The sequence below is a fragment of the Azolla caroliniana genome, unplaced genomic scaffold (assembly GCF_043228905.1).
Source record: "Azolla caroliniana isolate FFs.n. ecotype wild unplaced genomic scaffold, voAzoCaro1.0.p SCAF_12, whole genome shotgun sequence".
NCBI classification, from domain to species: domain Eukaryota; kingdom Viridiplantae; phylum Streptophyta; class Polypodiopsida; order Salviniales; family Salviniaceae; genus Azolla; species Azolla caroliniana.
Window position 1 is genome coordinate 494784 of NW_028230447.1, and position 18510 is coordinate 513293.

General features: G+C 40.0%; 1 protein-coding gene and 1 long non-coding RNA gene across 2 annotated transcripts; one reads left to right on the forward strand and one right to left on the reverse strand.

The window, feature by feature from the left end:
- Positions 1-10579: 10579 nt before the first annotated feature.
- Positions 10580-11108, reverse strand: LOC147856693 (small ribosomal subunit protein eS25x-like). The gene has a single exon (XM_087328049.1). It carries the CDS (start codon positions 11041-11043, stop codon positions 10744-10746), a length of 300 nt encoding a protein of 99 aa, XP_087184175.1. The 5' UTR covers positions 11044-11108; the 3' UTR covers positions 10580-10743.
- A 3259-nt stretch (positions 11109-14367) lies between these two features.
- LOC147856694 (uncharacterized) lies at positions 14368-15481 on the forward strand. Its single transcript, XR_015530612.1, has 2 exons — positions 14368-14664; positions 14856-15481. It is a non-coding gene; the product is annotated as an uncharacterized LOC147856694 (long non-coding RNA).
- The last annotated feature ends 3029 nt before the right edge of the window (positions 15482-18510 follow it).

Below are 18510 nucleotides of genomic sequence, written 5' to 3' on the forward strand. Positions count from 1 at the left end.
TCAGCGACAGTGTTCATGGAACCTTTACGATATCGTATGGAAAAATCAAAGTCCTGGATGAGATCAGCCCATCGTGCCTTACGACCTTTCAGGTCTTGTTGGTCACAAAAATATTTCAAGGACTCGTGGTCCGTAGTTACCACAAAGTGATTTCCATAAAGATAATGGCACCATGCTTTGAGCGCATGTATAACTGCAAATAATTCCTTTTCTTGAACGGTATACCGACATTGAGCAGAATCAAGTTTCTTACTCTCGAATGTTATTGGTTTACCATCTTGATACAAGACAGCACCTATAGCATAATCGCTTGCATCGGTTTCAACCTCAAAAGGTTTTGAAGGATCAGGTAAAAGAAGTGAAGGAGCCTTGCAAACCAGGTCCTTGAGTTCCTTAAAGGCAAGGTCTAGTGTAGCATTCCACACAATAGGTTTTGTAGACTTACGCGTTTGACCTTTTAAAAGATCAGTAAACGGCGTCGTCAATTGGGAGTAATTACGAAGAGACTTTCGCAAAAACCCCACAAAACCAAGGAATGATCGAACTTCTCGAATATTCCGAAGAGTGGGCCAAAGCTTGATTTTCTCAATGCGAGAAGGATCAATTTCAACTCCTCGTTCGGTTATGAGATGTCCTAGATAAGTAATTGATTTCTTGAAGAACTCACATTTTGAGATCTTCGCATAAAACTGTTTGTCATGCAATGATTGTAAAACAAAGCGGACATGTCTAGCATGTTCTTGTAATGTACGGCTATAAACTAAAATATCATCCAAGAAAATAACGACAAATTTTCCAAGTTGTTCTCGGAAAATGTCATTCATTTCTTGTTGAAAAGTAGCCGGAGCATTGGTCAAACCAAAAGGCATAACCAAAAACTCGTAATGGCCATAGCGCGTACGAAATGCCGTTTTAGGAACATCGTCCTCACTTATTCGTATTTGATGGTAGCCAGTATGGAGATCAAGTTTCGTAAAATACCAAGCTCCCTGGAGACGGTCAATTAGATCGTCAACCCGGGGCAATGGATACGAATTCTTGATCGTCACTTTATTCAAGCGTCGGTAATTAATACACATACGGCATGTGCCCTCTTTCTTTTTAACCAAGAGAACTGGTGCACCCCATGGAGATTTACTATAACGTATATAACCCATTCGTAAATAGTCCTTGAGTTGCTTAGATACCTCATCTTCTTCGGATCGACTTAAGTGATACGGAGGTATACTTATTGGTGCAACACCAGGTACAATATCTATACGATGGTCTATATTACGTTTAGGAGGTAACCCATCAGGTAGTTCACTTGGAAAAACATCATGAAAATCATTTAAGATTTCATCAAGTTGTTGTTCAAAATATGTTAATTGAATCGGGACATTATCGATATTGTAAACGTGAATGTCCGGATCAAGTACACAATAAAATAACGTAGAACAAGACAACTCGGATATTGATGGACACGAGGAAACAATCGAGAGGGATTGTTTTTTTACACATTGAATAAAGTGCGTACAATCGTTCAGTACAAAAGAAATGGAATGACGAACCCAATCAATAAATAAAGAAGAGTTTTTATTATAAAACCAGGGATAACCCAGTATTACATCGGTGGTACAAAGATTCATTACATGGAAGTCTACTTCCTCTATATAAGTATCAATAGAAATTCCTAATGAATGAATCGCCCCGTTGATGTATTGTACTCTTCCATCAGCCAAGTGCACCATGTAGGTGTGATCACTTACGGTGGGTTGGATTCCCCATATCTGAACCAAACGATCATTCACAAAATTGTGTGAGCTTCCCGAATCAAATAAAAATTGTACGGGAGATCCATTGATATACCCGTTTGCACATAGTAAATCATTGGGACCCAATACATAGTGAGGGAAAGAACATTGACAATTACTTAAATGATGTGTATAGACGTGAAGGACATTAGGAATCTGACCTTTATGGTCTGCAACTTTAGCTTTGTTGTCGTGCTCTTTCCGTTGGAGCTTTCGACATTGATCTTTTGTATGACCCTTCTTTTTGCAGAATACACAAAAAGGATGTTGTCGCTTACAATCGCGATCCAGGAATTCGTTGGGTGTCTTGCGTTTCCCAACAAATTGCGACTGCTTAGTCCCGGGCGCTTCGTTGGGTTTGTTATGGTCCTTCTTCGAAGTGCGTTGATAGTGAAGAACTATTTCAACAGCCTCTTCGAAGGATTTTGGATCCTTATCGTGCACTATCCAGTGATAGTCCGAATTGGGGATGCCATTGACAAAACAAGCTATCATTCAATTGTCCCCTTCTAGACCCGATTTTTGGATTTGGGTTCTAGCATGGTGAACATAGTCTTCTAGCAAGGAAAATTTCCTGCTAGAGAGGTTCATTAAAGCTTGTGCTGCCTCGGTTCGAGAGGGAGGTTGCAGAAATTGGCCCTTAAAAACCGTGACAAAATCTGTCCAGGTATCGGGCAATTTCCCCATAGTATGGAGGCCACGCCACCAGGCGGCGGCCTTACCCCCGAGTTCTCGGCCGACATATGCAATCTTCGTACTATCTGGCGTGGGATAGAGCTCAAAATGAGACTCCCATCGTCCCAGCCATGTGTGCAGATTGCTTCTTCGGTTCTTTCCTTTTTGTCTCCGGTAAATGGCTTAACGACAAATGATGGTTCACCTTGTCGCTCATCAGGTCTATTAGTCTCACGTTGTAGACTAATGACACATGCCTCAAGAGCACTCTGAGATTGCCGAAGTTCGGTCATCTGTTGAGCGGTGAAACTAAGGTATTGGGTTATTTGTGCCAAATACATCTCAGTGGACATTTGTCCAGGAGGATTCCCTTGACTTCCTTCCGCTTGAACGGATGACATCGGGTCGTTAATTTGAGCCATTAAAGATTATTTCTGGAAAAGAAATAGGATAAGGTCAGAGATATAGTCATAACATCATGTCGTGATGTAAACATATCATGGGCGAGCATTTATCGATATCATTATCTCACATCAATACCCCTCTAGACGTATGAGATGAGGTTCAAGATCAAGTTACTATGGTAACACAAAGGTGTTTTAAAAACCATGGGGGTGACAAATAAATGTCTTTCCCTGATCTCTATATCGATTTTTTCATGGTGGCTCCCCGAGGCTCAACCATGTATGTTCGCGTCATGAATTGTTTATACACGAAAAAAATGTTAATAATAAACTATGTTTCGGTGCCCACATATGTGGTTTCGGCTCTTTAAGTTCTATTACGAGGACCCTGAGGTGCACTTAGACCTTAAGTCTAAACATGTGTTATAGTCATATGTATCAAGGATGTTGTATGGTCTTGGTCATATTTGAACTCGAGACCTCGAGAACAAATACATTAAACACTTGAGCCAACCAAGTAAGTTGCTCTTCTCGAATGCTTAATGTTTGATGCGTATAAGAGATATGCGAGATCATATATGTTTTTTTTCAAAGAACATATATGTCAAGGGTCCTTATTTCGCCCTCATTTACCAAAACTATGTTGGTACATTACCTATCCTCAAGTCTCGTAATTACGATGGCATACGCCAAAGTGCAACCTAATGGTGAAGCCAAATGAGCCCTTGTTTCATAGTAGGCTCACGTGGGCCATCACATGGTCACGTCATTACGAATGCCTCTCGTAAGAACGAGCTCATGGTGGCATCGTATCCATGTAACGAGGGAGGGATGTTGGATACGTGCGTCATTGGAGCGACCTCACTTGAAGTGGGTCAAGCCCTACGTACTCAACATCATTATGGCTATTGGCGTTTCTTTATGTAACGAAATCGAGGTCATCAACGGGGTTATCAACAATAAAAAATTGTTGAAAAAGGGATGGTGACAACGCCATTCCCACAAAAATGTGAGGACGGCCACCAACATCCTTTTCCCGACCATGACAACTTTCGACATAATCACGTAATAACGAATATACATATATGTTTACTTTTCACATATATACGATCAAATACGTATATATGTGACCACATATGCCTATATTAAACATATCGTTATATTAAATAGCCAGAAATGATGTGATCGAGATACGTAATCGAGGTATATACCTCTACGCACACGAAACATCCACAAATAAGAGATCATCGTAATACGCAATTGAGGTATTGACCTCTTATGCATACGAGACCAACCGCATATCGTTTACTACAAATCAACAACTCATACGCAAACGTAACATATGTTCGTGAACGTAATACGTAATTGAGGTATTAACCTCGTACGCATACGACACTCATCACATATTATTAATATGTCAAACGAGGTATTGACCTCGTGCACATATGTAAACGTTTTAGATAATCAATTAAAGACCACTACAACATCATTGACTTAATGAAAAAAAAATGACATATAAACTAAACACATGATTAGATGGGAGAAGAGAGAATAGAAAAAAAATTATGGAAAGAGTTACCGAAGTTCTTTGTTGATCGTTGTCTGGATCAAGGCCGACCGCACATCGATCGATCAGCATCAATCAAAAGACAAATGAAAAACAAAGAAATATTAGTACATAAATCTGATACCAAATATTATAGATCTAGGTACTAAAGTAAGCTTAAGATAAGGATAAAGAAATGAAAGATAGAAAGGAGAAAGAGAAAGAAGGGTGCCGATCCACCCGACCACCCCCGAGCGAAGGGATCGAGACGGACTCGAGCCTCGATCGGCGTCCCATACCACCGCCGTGGCGTCGAGTCGTACCTGGTGCTGGCGCGCTCGCTACAAGAGTTGACCCACCACACGAGCAGAGTCTCGATGTAGTCGAAAGATCCTCAAATGAGGGTAGCTAGGCCTCTTATTTATAGCGATACCCAAGGCCCCCAGGCAAGTTCACACTTGACCTAATGGGTTGTCTCAATCTCGAGGATTAAAAGTAATCCTCCCCTTCTTTACACTCTCGTTTAACCCTCACACTTATCCACGTGTATAGAATACTACGGTAAATTCTTACCACGGGATATTATATGGTCATGCCCGTAACAGATTCCTTCCACTTTGTATCCTAGTGTGAACACGTCCTCTAGTTAGGGCTTGAGTATTTAAGCTCAACCCTAACATTGTAACAATAATCTTCTTGTCTCTTGAGTCTTGGTGTGTAAGAGTTACAGAGAGAGAAAGAAATAATGGAGCTTCCATTAGAACTTAAAACTGGGTCTATGCTTCTGTTTCTTCTTCTGTCATATTTTCTGTGTTGTTTGTTGAGCATAATACGACATGTCCTCATACACACTTCCACATATATGTTCGCATACTTGTCCATAGAGTCGCAAAGCTCCTTGATCTTCAAGGTGTAGCTGCTAATTGACATGTCCCTCCGTTGTATGTTGTTCAACTCTTGGCGAAGTTGAAGCTTTCGTGCAGTTGTGTTGGCTGCGAATATCTTTTTGAGGTTTCCCCACGCCACTTTTTTGCGTTTTGTCCTCTCGGATATAGCCGAGCATGTGATCATGAATGCATGATGCAAGGCAATACAACACGCGACTCAGCGCTTTCGGCATGTGTCGGGTTGGGTTGATTTTCTTGTGCTCCCTCGATATAACCGCAATAGCCTTGGTGGATAAGGTATTGGTGCATCTTCCCAATATGCGAAATTGTTTCTGTCCAATTTCTCAATGGGAAGAGCGCTTCTCATCTGAGTATTCATGTTGATCGATTTGTATGGAGTGAGAGTGTTTTCTTCTTCTTCTTTTGGTACGAGTTGTGGAGGTTGTTGCTGCAACAATCAGTCGGTTCTTCGTGAACATGGGCTTGGATACAACACACATAGATGAACTTGGATCAAGCTACCAAGTGCTCTAGAACACATAGTTATACAGAAAACTATATTAACAAGAGAATAAGACAACCAACAATTACAAAAAGGAGGAGAAGGTGATTATGTAGTCACCTTCTCTCTATGTTGTCTCACGACAACCGCCTCTTGCAAAAGAGGTGGAGACTTAACTACCTACTAAATATGTGTCATAGGACTTAACTTCTATGACACATTAGTTATGATACAAAGGAGGTGGGATGTTCACACACTTGGGTACTCCTAAGGTGTGTTCCCACACTAGGGAAGTTGAGTTTGATTCTCAACAGGTTCAAATGATTTTAGAGTGGTCAAGATCATGTTTTGTATGTTATGTGCGACATATTTTGGGAATTGCAAATTTCTACCACAAGCTCACGAATTATTGTGTTGCCTCTCACACATATTACATTGAAAAGTCAATCATTTACATGGACTTTAGGTGCAACCCAAACTTTCAAAACTTAAAGTAAGCATTCATATCAACCCACATTTTGGTTTACGTTGATTCAACCAAGCCTTTCAGTGTCGAAGCTAACACCTTCGATTTTGACCTTGGGAATATCTTGTCACAAACTGAAGATGGTGAACATCTTTATCCAATCACATTTCATTTGTGAAATTTGAAGCTAGAGAAATCAATTGCAATATTCATGACAAAGATAAACAAGATAAACAACATCTTGCAGTATTATTGCTTGACTTTGAGAAGGCATATGACAAAGTGGATTAGAACTTTCTTGAGGCAGTGTAGTCAAGAATAGGTTTTCCCGCCATGGATAAAACGTGTTTCCACCCTTTACAGGCATGCTTCTAGTTCAATTTTGTTCGTAGGGGATGTAGGTTATGTCACATAGAGATAGAGGATGAGTACCACTTTACATGCAAGTGTCCAACCTATGCCGAGATAAGGGCAAAATACCAAGACATACTTGGTCCGTCTCCCACCCTCCCCAAACTATTAGATACTCTAGATATAAAGAAATTAGGCAAATACATTCTCGAGCTAAAACAACACAGAGAGAATAAGTTACAAAATGTTGACAATAATGTTGCTAATGATCACAAACATGTAACAAATGAAGTTTTTCAGGAACCTGAGGAGACAACAAATGCCGACACACTTGCACCACTCGGCCTTTCCATTGATGAGGCAGAAAACCAGAGAAGAACCAGACGTCCTCGGGTGTCGGGTTTCAAAGCAACTCGACGTGATGTGGAAGCAATATTGAAAATAAGGGAACGTGAGCTACACCGCCTAGAAACCATGGCTAGGGCACTCTCTACATTGGAACCCACATCAAGACCCTCTGACCCCCCACTTCTTTTCGAGAGGCTTGGGTGGAAATAAAATTAGGCTTAGTGTATAGTCACTTTCGAGTATACTACATATTGTACACTACTAGAACTCTTTTAGTTTAAGTTCTATTTTTTACTTAATTTTATTTTAGTTATGATGACTGGATAAAAACTCTTTTGTTGTAAACCAATTGTCTCATGGGCCAAATTTGGCCTTAGAAGACGTTAATATATCTTTCTTTCTTTCTTTCTCTCTTTGACATCTTTCTCTCCCCCTTAACGTTGAACCCCCTTGGGAGGGGGGTGGAGCCATTCTAGGCACCACCCCCCACCCCTCAATGCTTGTCTTGTTCTTCATGTTCTCTCTCACCGTCATACCATTCACCATCTCCACCATTCCACAATGCTTATCTCCATCATCACAACGATGGGCAATGCTTCTTGATGCATGTCATGATCTCTCACCATCATCATCACACATACATTATCAATCTACCATGATTGTTAACCCTGTTCCTATCTTTATCATTATCATCATTAACCCTAACCCTAAAACCTACAACATCTTTCGATGGCTATGAGTGCATATGGCACTACCATTCAGTCATTCATTGAAAGGGACTGTAGCACCCAATTTGCGACAATGTGGATTTTGCCATGAGGCTCAAGAGACTAGCAAGCATGTCCTATGGTCTTGTCCCTTTGCTCAACAAGTATGGAATAAAGTCATGTCTTTATTCCTAACAATCAATGTCGGTTGCCTATTCTCATGGGGATCGGCGACGTGGGGAGTGCTACATTCTAGCTTGATGTTGTATGAGGTAAACGATGATCACGAGGCAATGATAGTACATAGTAGAAGATTGATATTAGTTAGTCCCTTAGTTAGTCCCTTTCAGCGACCTCAAAACCAGGTGCGATCTATCCAGATTTGGTAAATAGTGACCACAGTAACGTTATGGGCATTATGGAAATGTCCATGTAACCGACTTTACGATGCAACAAACATTTATCTCTCTGACATGTTGCTTGAGATATGGGAGAACTTGCTGGTAGTTGTCCGTGGCCAGTATGATAATATGCATGGTTCCCCAAACACTGTGAACAAGAGAAGGAAAAAGCTTCTTCACTTATGGAAAAAGTTGCCCCTGTTTACAATGTCAACTCAAGGGCCTCACTGGCACTATCGACTTCCATTGAATCTTTCTTAAATATTCAACAAATTTCAACACCTTCTACAAAGTTATTTTACATCATTGTATGTTGAGAGATCGAGCTCAACTTAGTTTAGCTAGTTAGTCAACCACGTAACTTAGTAGTTACCTAGATAGAATCTAGTTAGGAGTGTTGACTACAACGCCTTAAATAGGACCTTGTACTTAAGTGGGATATTCTAGATCCTCCACTCCTAAGTACATTTAATATAGGATTTACACTTTTGTACCTATATTATCCTCACAAATGGTACACCCTTGCACATGAGATCTATATATACCTCATTGTAGGTATTTTTGTATTTGATGATGATCATGCTAATTTAATATAGAATTAATCATCCCCCATCTTATGTTGTTTATAATTGTATATTCCTCTCTCTCTTCCCCTCACACACATATCACATAATCTTCCGCGCTTAACTTAATAACATAATTAGGTATTGATTAACCCGTAGTTAATCACCTAATTCTTAACATGGTATCAGAGTGTGTGGTTTATAAAATCCACTAAGCCCACCCGACTCCATGATTGTGTGTTTGAGATGCCGACGACAAAATCCAGCTATCAGCTACCAAGGAACGCGAGTAGTCGTCCATGAAAGTGACGTAGAATTGGCATCCCCCGATCGTCAGCGTTTGAGTCGGTCCCCATACATCCGAGTGTATGATGTCAAGGAGGCATTTGCTTGCGTAGCTCTCCTTCGGAAATGGGAGTCGATGTTGTTTGCCGAGTTGGCATGCTTCGCATACTCGGTCAACTCGTTTCGACTCGAATGTTAGAAGTTCAATGATGACTCGCTTTGATTGCATTGCTCGAAGCCATTTGAGGTTTATGTGGCCGATTCTTTTGTGCCACAACTCGATGCTTGTCTCGGTTTTGAAACTTTTAGCGTACATTGTCGATTTCACCTCGTTCAAATCGAGGAAGAACATTCGACCATCTCTTTGCCCCTTAGCTATGACTTGGCCATCTTTCTCGATGAATTGATGCAACACTAATGGAGTGCATGAGCTAACTCCATACGAGCTCCTTGTCGGAAGGATGTCGATCCTGTCGCACCTCAAGGTGTTCGGAAACATTGCGAATGTACGCATCCCGAACGAACGCCAACAGAAGCCCGACGCGAAGTCGGAGAAATGTATCCTCATAGGATACTCCTCCGAGAAGAAGGCATACAAGTGCACTATAACCCTTCGACCCAAGCAGTTCGGGTGAGTCGAGACATAGTCTTCGACGAATCGACATCTTGGTATAAGCCTGATTCGGCTCCACCCGACACGATCAAGGAAGAGTTGAACGTCAACTCAAAGGATGATATTCGACCAAGCTAAGTGGACTGCACGAGCCTTCAAGCCTTCCAAGCACATCACGGCCAAGTACGACCTTGGACAAAGGCAAAGGTAAGATGCCCGAATACGAAGTTGACCACCCCGACGACAATGATTCGGATGTGTTGGATCCCTCACTAGACAGTGAGTTTGGTGTACCCATCATGCAGACACTTGGAGTAAAGAAGGCACTCACATCGACGAGCGAAAAACTTCGACGATCTTCTAAAGAGAAGAATCTTGTAGCTTGGCTCCGCTACAACGAGTACATGGCCCATCATTATGCCTTCACGATGAAGGTAGTGGCTAAACAACAACTCGAGAGCTCTACAGAAGTGGCTCGTGACCCACGATGGGTGAAAGCAGTCGAGCCAAGCCTTTGTCATAGGCTTGAGGGGGAGGAACCGAAACTACCACGACAATACCGACGCCGAAAGGCGCACAGAAGCCGACATCGAAAGCCCCAGACAACGCCAAAAGTAGAACTGGATGTCATACGCCTCACACTTGAGCTTGAGGGGCCGTGTTGAGAGATCAAGCTCAACTTAGTTTAGTTAGTTAGTCAACCACGTAACTTAGTAGTTACCTAGATAGAATCTAGTTATGAGTGTTGACTATAACGCCTTAAATAGGACCTTGTACTTAAGTGGGATATTCTAGATCCTCCACTCTTAAGTACATTTAATATAGGACTTACACTTTTGTACCTATATTATCCTCACACATGTGCACCCTTGCACATGAGATCTATATATATCTCATTGTAGGTATTTTTGTATTTGATAATGATAATGCTAATTTAATATAGAGTTAATCATCCCCCATCTTGTGTTGTTCATAAGTGTATCTTCCTTTTCTTTTTTTTTTTCTTTTTTTTTGAAGAAACAATTACCAATATATTAAAAACAAAACTTTCACCAATTTCCTTGAAAATATAGTTATGGAAAACGCATTCACGCAGTTTCACAAATACTTGCACCACATTTTCTCTACTCTTAGAATGAGACTCATAACAAAAAACAGATCAAATACCTAGACTATGTGTTGGTTGCACGAGTGTAGATTTGCTAATTCGCATGAGCAGCTACCAACCGAATAGTTCCCTTGGACATCAAGTCCCTGATTGCCTTCCTTGCCAATGATCCATTGATCCTCAAGCGATCAGACAGAATTGACGGTGTGATTAGCTTGTACTTGGGAACTTCAGACAGAAGCTTGTCAATAGTAGCTTGGTCAAATAAAACCATGTTGTTCACCTTCTCCTTTCGCTTTCCCTTGCTCCATTTCTTCTTCTTCTGCTTTCCTCCACCACCGCTTTTAGCAGGCTTGGAAGGCATTGCGACCTTCTGATCTTTCTTGGGAGCCATGGAAGCTTTGGAGACGTCTCCGACAAGAGGCAGCAAGCAGCTCCTTTCCTGCGTCGAAGAAACGATAAGTGTATCTTCCTCTCTCTCTTCCTCTCACACACATACACACACATATAACATAATCTTCCGCGCTTAACTTAAGCACATAATAGGTACTAATTAACCCATAGTTAATCACCTAATTCTTAACATTGTATATAAAAAGTTGTAACCTCCTGGGCAGCTTGGTTCAAGTTGTAGCCTTCGGGTGTTGTTTTCTTAATACTATTGAAGAAAATCTTTATAAAAAAAATAATTTATTGGTGGGATTAGGGTTGATAATTTTATTGAGGACTATGTTCACATTTGTGGTATGTTGTGGATCTAATATGCCTAGTCGTTGTTAAAATGAGTTGTTACAAGTTTAGTATGTAAAATTCGTGTTCATGTAGCATAACATTCGGTTTCCTACGTTAGAAAACGAATGCGAATGTTATTCAAACATTCTTGTGTTTTTTTTATTTTTTCCATTTTTTAGGCTTATTTACCTCATAATAAATAGTTAATCCAAAAGTATGGTATTTATCATTCTTTGAAGGTGTTTTTCTTGCACGTACACGTATGGTTCACACCATGGTTGCAACCATTACCAAAATTTGATGGTCGATGAAAATCCAATTCATTAGTTTTCATTATACATCTCCCATCTCTAAAGTTCCAATGCCAACATCGTTGTGGTGGATTGACTCACTAAAATGGACCGTTTTCTTCCATGCATCACATCTATAAATGCTAAACATACACTTGGCATAGTTATAAATATCATGTCAAGAGACATACGATGGTAAATAAGGTAGATCAAAAACATCACACATCACTATCATGGAAAGTATCCAAATGTCACCATACTTAAAGCCAAAGACCAATATGTAAGAACACGCCAAGTCTGAACAAAGACAATGATCCGAAAGAAACACTAATTCCAATCACAAGCAAATCCAAACCATCAGCACAAACACAAACACAACCAAATCCAAGCATCAACACAAAATTAGATTAGAAATCAGTCAAATATAAAGTTGTTGTTAAAGGCACAAATGCAAGGCTAGTGTTAGAGATGCGTCACTCCGTTCTACAGTTTCAGTTTGCTTCTCCGTTTGACAAGTTGGATTGTGATGATCAAGTCGTCCACAATTACAACATTGCACCCATCATTTCCCTACAAATATCAATATTTTCAAATGTAGATGGGATCGCAGTGGGTGCAAGATTTGACAACTTCTTGATCTTGTTTTTCAGATCCTTTTGGTGGACCCTTGCTTCGAATGGGAGATGGATGGAGCGCAACCGATTGAGATGATGATTGTTGGTTAAACTGCGTAAGATTAAGGAGGCTAAGGCGATAGGCGAGACAGAAAGCAAGGAAGGAGGAGTATGCAGGTTTGGAGAGCTAGAAGAGAAAGGAGTTACAACAATGGAGGATTGAGAGACAGAGACAGAGAAGAAAGGATTTGATCAAATTGTCTATTATGTACATAATTTATTCATTATGAGAGAACAAATAAATTAAACTATTTTTTTTTGTCTTCTTTTTGTGGGATAAATTTCTATCTTTGGGGGTAAATTTCTCGATATAAAAACTACCCTCGATCAAAATGCGTAAGACAAATATAAAGGGAACACTTTTTTTGTAACCCTAGTTAGATAGTAATAGTAACTAATAAAGAAAAGGAAGAAGGAAGAAAAAACCCGAGGGATCAAATTGATCTTGTTGAATGTGCATACATATATTGATTGTTAATTGTAATTACGTTTCATGATGCCTACCTACATTATGTGATTATGGAAGCCATCTATCTTAATTCAATTGTGTTGTGACTAATAATAAATAAGTTTGATGTAGTTAGGTCACATGATAGCATGATTCTCTTTTAGTTGCTTGTTAAACAAGTTTCTTTCCGACGAAACCCATCGACAAGCATTTTAATCGCGTGCTTGACCAACAAATTCTAAATATATTGTCCCCATAAAGGAAGGAAGGGGTCATTTTTGCTAAACCCCCCCCCCCCCCCCCCTCCTCCATACAAGCAGCGGGCTTTAGATATTTTCGAGCTACACCCAAATCTTCACCATTCATTCAGATATTATTGTATTGGCGTGTGTTTATTTCTCTCTGCAAATGAGTGGTTGAGACAGATATACATACTCATTACGATCTTCTTTTTTTCCTTTATTTTGTCTAGTTCCGTAGAGATGTGTGAAGGGCATTCATTGGGGTGTGTGGTATGAAAAGTCACGATAGATTATTATTTTTCTTTATTTATATCTATACATTATGTTGGTTTGGAAGTAAGAAGTGGTGGGACATGTAACAAAGAGAAGGGGAATGTAAACATTAAGGGAGGATGTTGTGGTGACAAGTTAGTTCCGGCCATGAGCCCGGTGAAGAGAAACACCTAATGGGGCACATTTACATGGTGGTGGTGGGAGATCACATAACATAGAATGAAACACTGGAGCGAACGCCCAAACACACGAGACATGCAAGAGAGGGCATCAACAGGAAGGAGCCCGACAGAGGCTTATGTGTGCCCGAGGTCCGGGGAAGGAATCGGGCTCTATCGGGAAATTTACATTATTGAAATACATATAAAGGTTTAATTGGGCATGGCATCTGAAAGAGTGATATATACATACATACATATGTGTTGTTTGTGTGTGAATGAATGAAAGACAAAAAGAAAAGGCAAACGAGAGAGACCAAGAGACATGATTCCAAGCCAAGACAAAGACAAAAATAAAAAATAAAAAATAAATATTAATATATAAATGAATCAATAATCAATCAAATCAAATCAAAGACAACTCTAAAACTTAGTTAACACCATATTTTGTTTCTTATTCTGATTGTCGAATCACGGCCGTCCACCACAATAAGCAGCGGCTGCGATTCGAACACGTCAGCAATCAGGAGGGCCACGTCAGATGGGCACAGCAGGCGGGATCGATGACGTGGTATTCAGGAAGCCAATGGGGGCGCGACGCGTGGCTGTGGCGCGGGCCCAAGATATTTTGTCCGTTTATGCGAATCGAGGGGGTCCCACGAATAGGAGCCCGCCACGTGGCCGCGCGGCAGGCGGGGACCGCACGTTTCCCGCGGCCAGGAGCAGAGCACGGGGGGGGGGGCTAGGCAAAAGGCCGAGACCAATAGGTGCGCGCCACGTGGCGGAGCCGTTCGCCCCACACAGACGTGTTATATATATACACGTATACGTATACGTATATTTCAGCGTATTCCATGTGACTCTCTCTCTCTCTCTCTCTCTCTCTCTCTCTCTCTCTTTCTCTCTCTGAGAGCCTCTGTTTTCTGCTTCTGTCTGTGTGTCTGTCTTCTTCTTCTTCTTCTTCGTTCTGAAGCAGGAATTCCTTCTCTGTTGTGTCTGTGAATTTTGTGCCTGTGGATCGGTAGCTATGGCCGCCTTCGGGTCCTTTGCAGGGCTCGCATCGGCCGGCGTCGGCGCTCTGTGTAGCTACGAGGCCAACGCTCTCAACATGTTCGATTTCACCCCTCGCGCCCCATCCATGGACAGGTTCCACCATGATCCAACCCCTGCTTCCGCTGCCCCCTCCGATATCTCTCGGGTAATTAATTAATTCCTCCGATCTGTTCTCTCTCTGTCTCTCTCAATCCGTCTCAATCCGTTTCTGCGTCTCTTTCTGTATCCCAACTCTTCCATTTGTTGTCACAAGACCCTCCTCCGTATCATTTATGATGATTAATCTCTCCTCTTTTTTAATCGTAACCCTAATTTACATCTGATTTCTCTCTGCAGGCTGGAGATGGCTTTAATCAGGCGAGGGAACAAGTGAGTAGTGGAGGAGGCGGGGCATCAGAGCATCCAGTCTCGATTCCTGCCCTTGATATTCTCACCATTTGGCCTTGTTAATCAATCCCCTCACTGCAGACATCTTCATCACATGCCTTAGTTAGCCACACACCTTCACTAGCCTTTCTTTCTCTGCTTGAGGAGATCCCTTACTATTCCTCTAAATTAAGAAATCTCCTAGCACCCGTCTTAATTACTTCTCTTTATCTTGGTTAGAACTCTTAAACCGGTCTTAATTAGGTGAACCTTCTCAACCCCACTGTGATTAGACTTAATCCAATTTGACTAGATCTCGTAAATCCATCGTTGTTACTTCATTAGCCTTATTAGTGTTGGGGATGAATTAAAAAACCCTACAAAACCATATCGTTATACTTGTCATAACTCATTGCTTCGGATTCATTTTGATCCAAATTCCTAATAATCTTGTTCATAAATGAAACCCACCAATTGATCCTACCTAGTCTGTGATCAATTTGGGTGATTTCTTTGAAGGAAGAGGTAAAACAAGCCCCTTCAGATTAGCCAGTGTATTATATTTTTTGAAGTAATTTTATTTTGTTTGTCTATTACTTTCGATGGACTATGTAAATCAAACATTTGTGCAACAAATCATGAAGTCCTTGTTCTTTGAAGGCATGCTCTTTTAAGGCTATGCTTCATATGTGTAGAAGCATAGCCTTTAAGGTTGTGCAGGGTGTTATGAAAATGGAATTTGAATTACTGAGTGAGTGACCAATAAGACCCACAACCATAAAACTTCAATACCAGGTCTTGATTATATATACTTAGTGAAATCAATGGAATTCCTCCATGGAATGTTGCAAGCTTGGTTTGCAATTTGTTCATTTCTACAAGTAAAGTCGGTGAATTTCTCTTAGGGACAGTAAAGTTGAGTTCAATCTTTGAGTATGTATGTATGTATGTATGTATGTATGTATGTATGTATGTATGTATGTATGTATGTATGTATGTATGTATGTATATGGTGAGCATATGGTAATCAAGGGTGTGGCATCCTCATGCAAGTATTATGAATGGGTTTCCCTAGTAGTTCTTCCTACAAAGGAATTAATCAAGTAAGTTTTCTCATCTTGAGCATGTCTAGTTTGGATGGAAAAGAATAGCAAGTCAATCACTTGTTCATTCAACGAGTTGTGCCTGAGATTGTTTGCTGGAGCTCTAGTAGACAATACATAATGCATATACACAAGGTGTAAGGTCTCAAACAATTGAGGTCTATATAGAACTGTTTTAATTGTAAACCATGACCATGACATTGAAATGTGAATGTGCACATACACATTAGCCCTAGGTTTAATTGAAGAGCAATACTTTGATAAGTTCATGAGTTTGACCTAAATCCATTGAAATTGGGTCATACTGCAAAAGGCTTCTCTAGGGGTCAAGCGAGTAGTGTGGAAATAAACTTAACATTTACTTGTACAATGAACCTCTGTTTCCAATTTATTGATCATCATCATCATCATGTTGAAAGCAATTTTATTAACACAATTGGTCATGGGTTCCTCATGAATTGGAGCAACCCCCTTGGAGGAAAAATATGAGAATTGAGGGCACCATGGATTGAATTATTGACACAAAGCTAATATGAAATCATAGGATGGTAAAAGTTGTTTTACCAAATCATAGAGTTCCCCCCCCCCCCCCCCCCCCCCCCTCATTATTCATTACCAATGCTAGAAAATGCTTGTAGCGTAAATGGTCCACCAATGTTGACAAAGTATATGGTTCCCACAAGTTTGCCTCAAAACATATATTGGAAATTTGCCTAATTTTATTGTGCACACAATATTATTGTGGTGTCATAATGGGGTGGGTGCATGTTCTATAGCCTATACATTATTCCACATACATATTTCTTTACCTTATAATTTGAAGGTGAAGGCAAACATGGTTGTAAAGGCAAAAAGGTCCTAACTTTAGGTAAAGCAAGATTATTATGCTTTTCTTTGGCTTGGACTTGAGATAGGGATCTCTCTTTTGTGGCAACAAGATTTTATTGGAGAATGAATGATATATAATATAATGATGGCGTGCTTATTTATTTGTTTTTGCTGTTAATGGGATCGCAGAAACTTTGATCTTTACGTTTGCTTTGGTTTGAATATACAAAAACGCTTGATAAGCGAAAAAGGAATTGTATAAAGTTTGGTCTTAAATATCTTAATATTTCCATTTGATACAAGTGTATATTGATCTATAATGCTATTTGTTGTGATTGACATGCTATTTGTTTGATTTTATCATTGTTGATTACTGTGGAATGATGCTAAAGCACATGGCGAGTTCCCATGTTTTTAATCAATCCTAAATGACCTCCCTCTACTACCCGACAAAATAATTGTTGTGAGTGGGAATCACACCACAAAATCTACTTTAGGCTTTTCAGATTCCCTCCATGCTTCTTGATACGAGGATGGCATCTTTTGTAATATGCTAGTTTGCGATGCAATCGTACATTCTTCTTAATATTCATTATTGAGTTCCAATCATACCATGCATTTTTTTTTAAGATACCATTGTAATTCATAGACCATCTATCATTCCGTGGTTAGTTCAATTTCTCATCAATCGAATTGACCAGTGACTTGATTGTAATTTGCGGTCTATGTGTGAGAGATGTAGAGAGAGCAAGTAGGTTCTCAATTTGTATTTTGAAACTCATATTCTCTTTGCCACTAAATAACAATGCTTATATTACAATCGAGAACCCTCATTATGTGCTTGCTCATGAGTGAACATATTGGTTATGGTTTCTTTGAAACATGTGTCTATATGCTAATGGCCAATGCCACACTCGTAGATGGTAGATCCTTTTGTCGTAGAGGACACATGTTATGTTGTGCTCATGGTCTTCAAATGTTGGTTATGGGTATTTTACAATATTTTACATATATTCCCCAAAAGTTTCAAGTAGACTTCAAGAGAAATATAGCAACTAAGAAACACGGGCATGCAAAACATCATGATATCACATAATATTTATCGATTCAAACATTAGTCTCGCCCTCGGATCAGCCCTATGTAAAACACTTACATACATCGTTGACAAAAACATGAACATGGCTTATATATTTATATGAAAGAAGGATTTGACTAATGAAGATGTGTAATGCATCTTACTCAACATTTACGTTTTATGCATAATATATTCTCAAAATGTCATCTCAAACAAGTTTTATCTTTGAAAATACCACAATGGAAATTGATGAAGAAAGAAGCTTTTTAGGGCATGGGACCTTCTGGTGAAATGTTGCTTGTGTATTATTACTCAGATGATTGTTGGATAAGTATCCAAAACTAGTTTTATACAACTTGCCACACAAGTCAAAAGCATGTCGTGGATATGTTTGATAGGAGGGAGCAAAGAAAATTGGTTGGCACAAATTTCGCTTGGCCACAAAAAGAAATGCAACAAGATTCAAAGTTGTATACTTGGAAATTGACTTTGAGCTAACCAACTAGAATGTTTTTGAGTTGAATTGTTATAACACCATATTTGAAACTAGTTACACATGCTAAGGTGTGAATTCAACATAAGGCTACTCATCATTCCGATGGCAAAGTTTCAAAAAGT

Bases quoted from the DNA above. Each gene is read 5' to 3' on its own strand.
- LOC147856693 (XM_087328049.1), bottom strand. From the start codon at position 11,043: ATGGCTCCCAAGAAAGATCAGAAGGTCGCAATGCCTTCCAAGCCTGCT.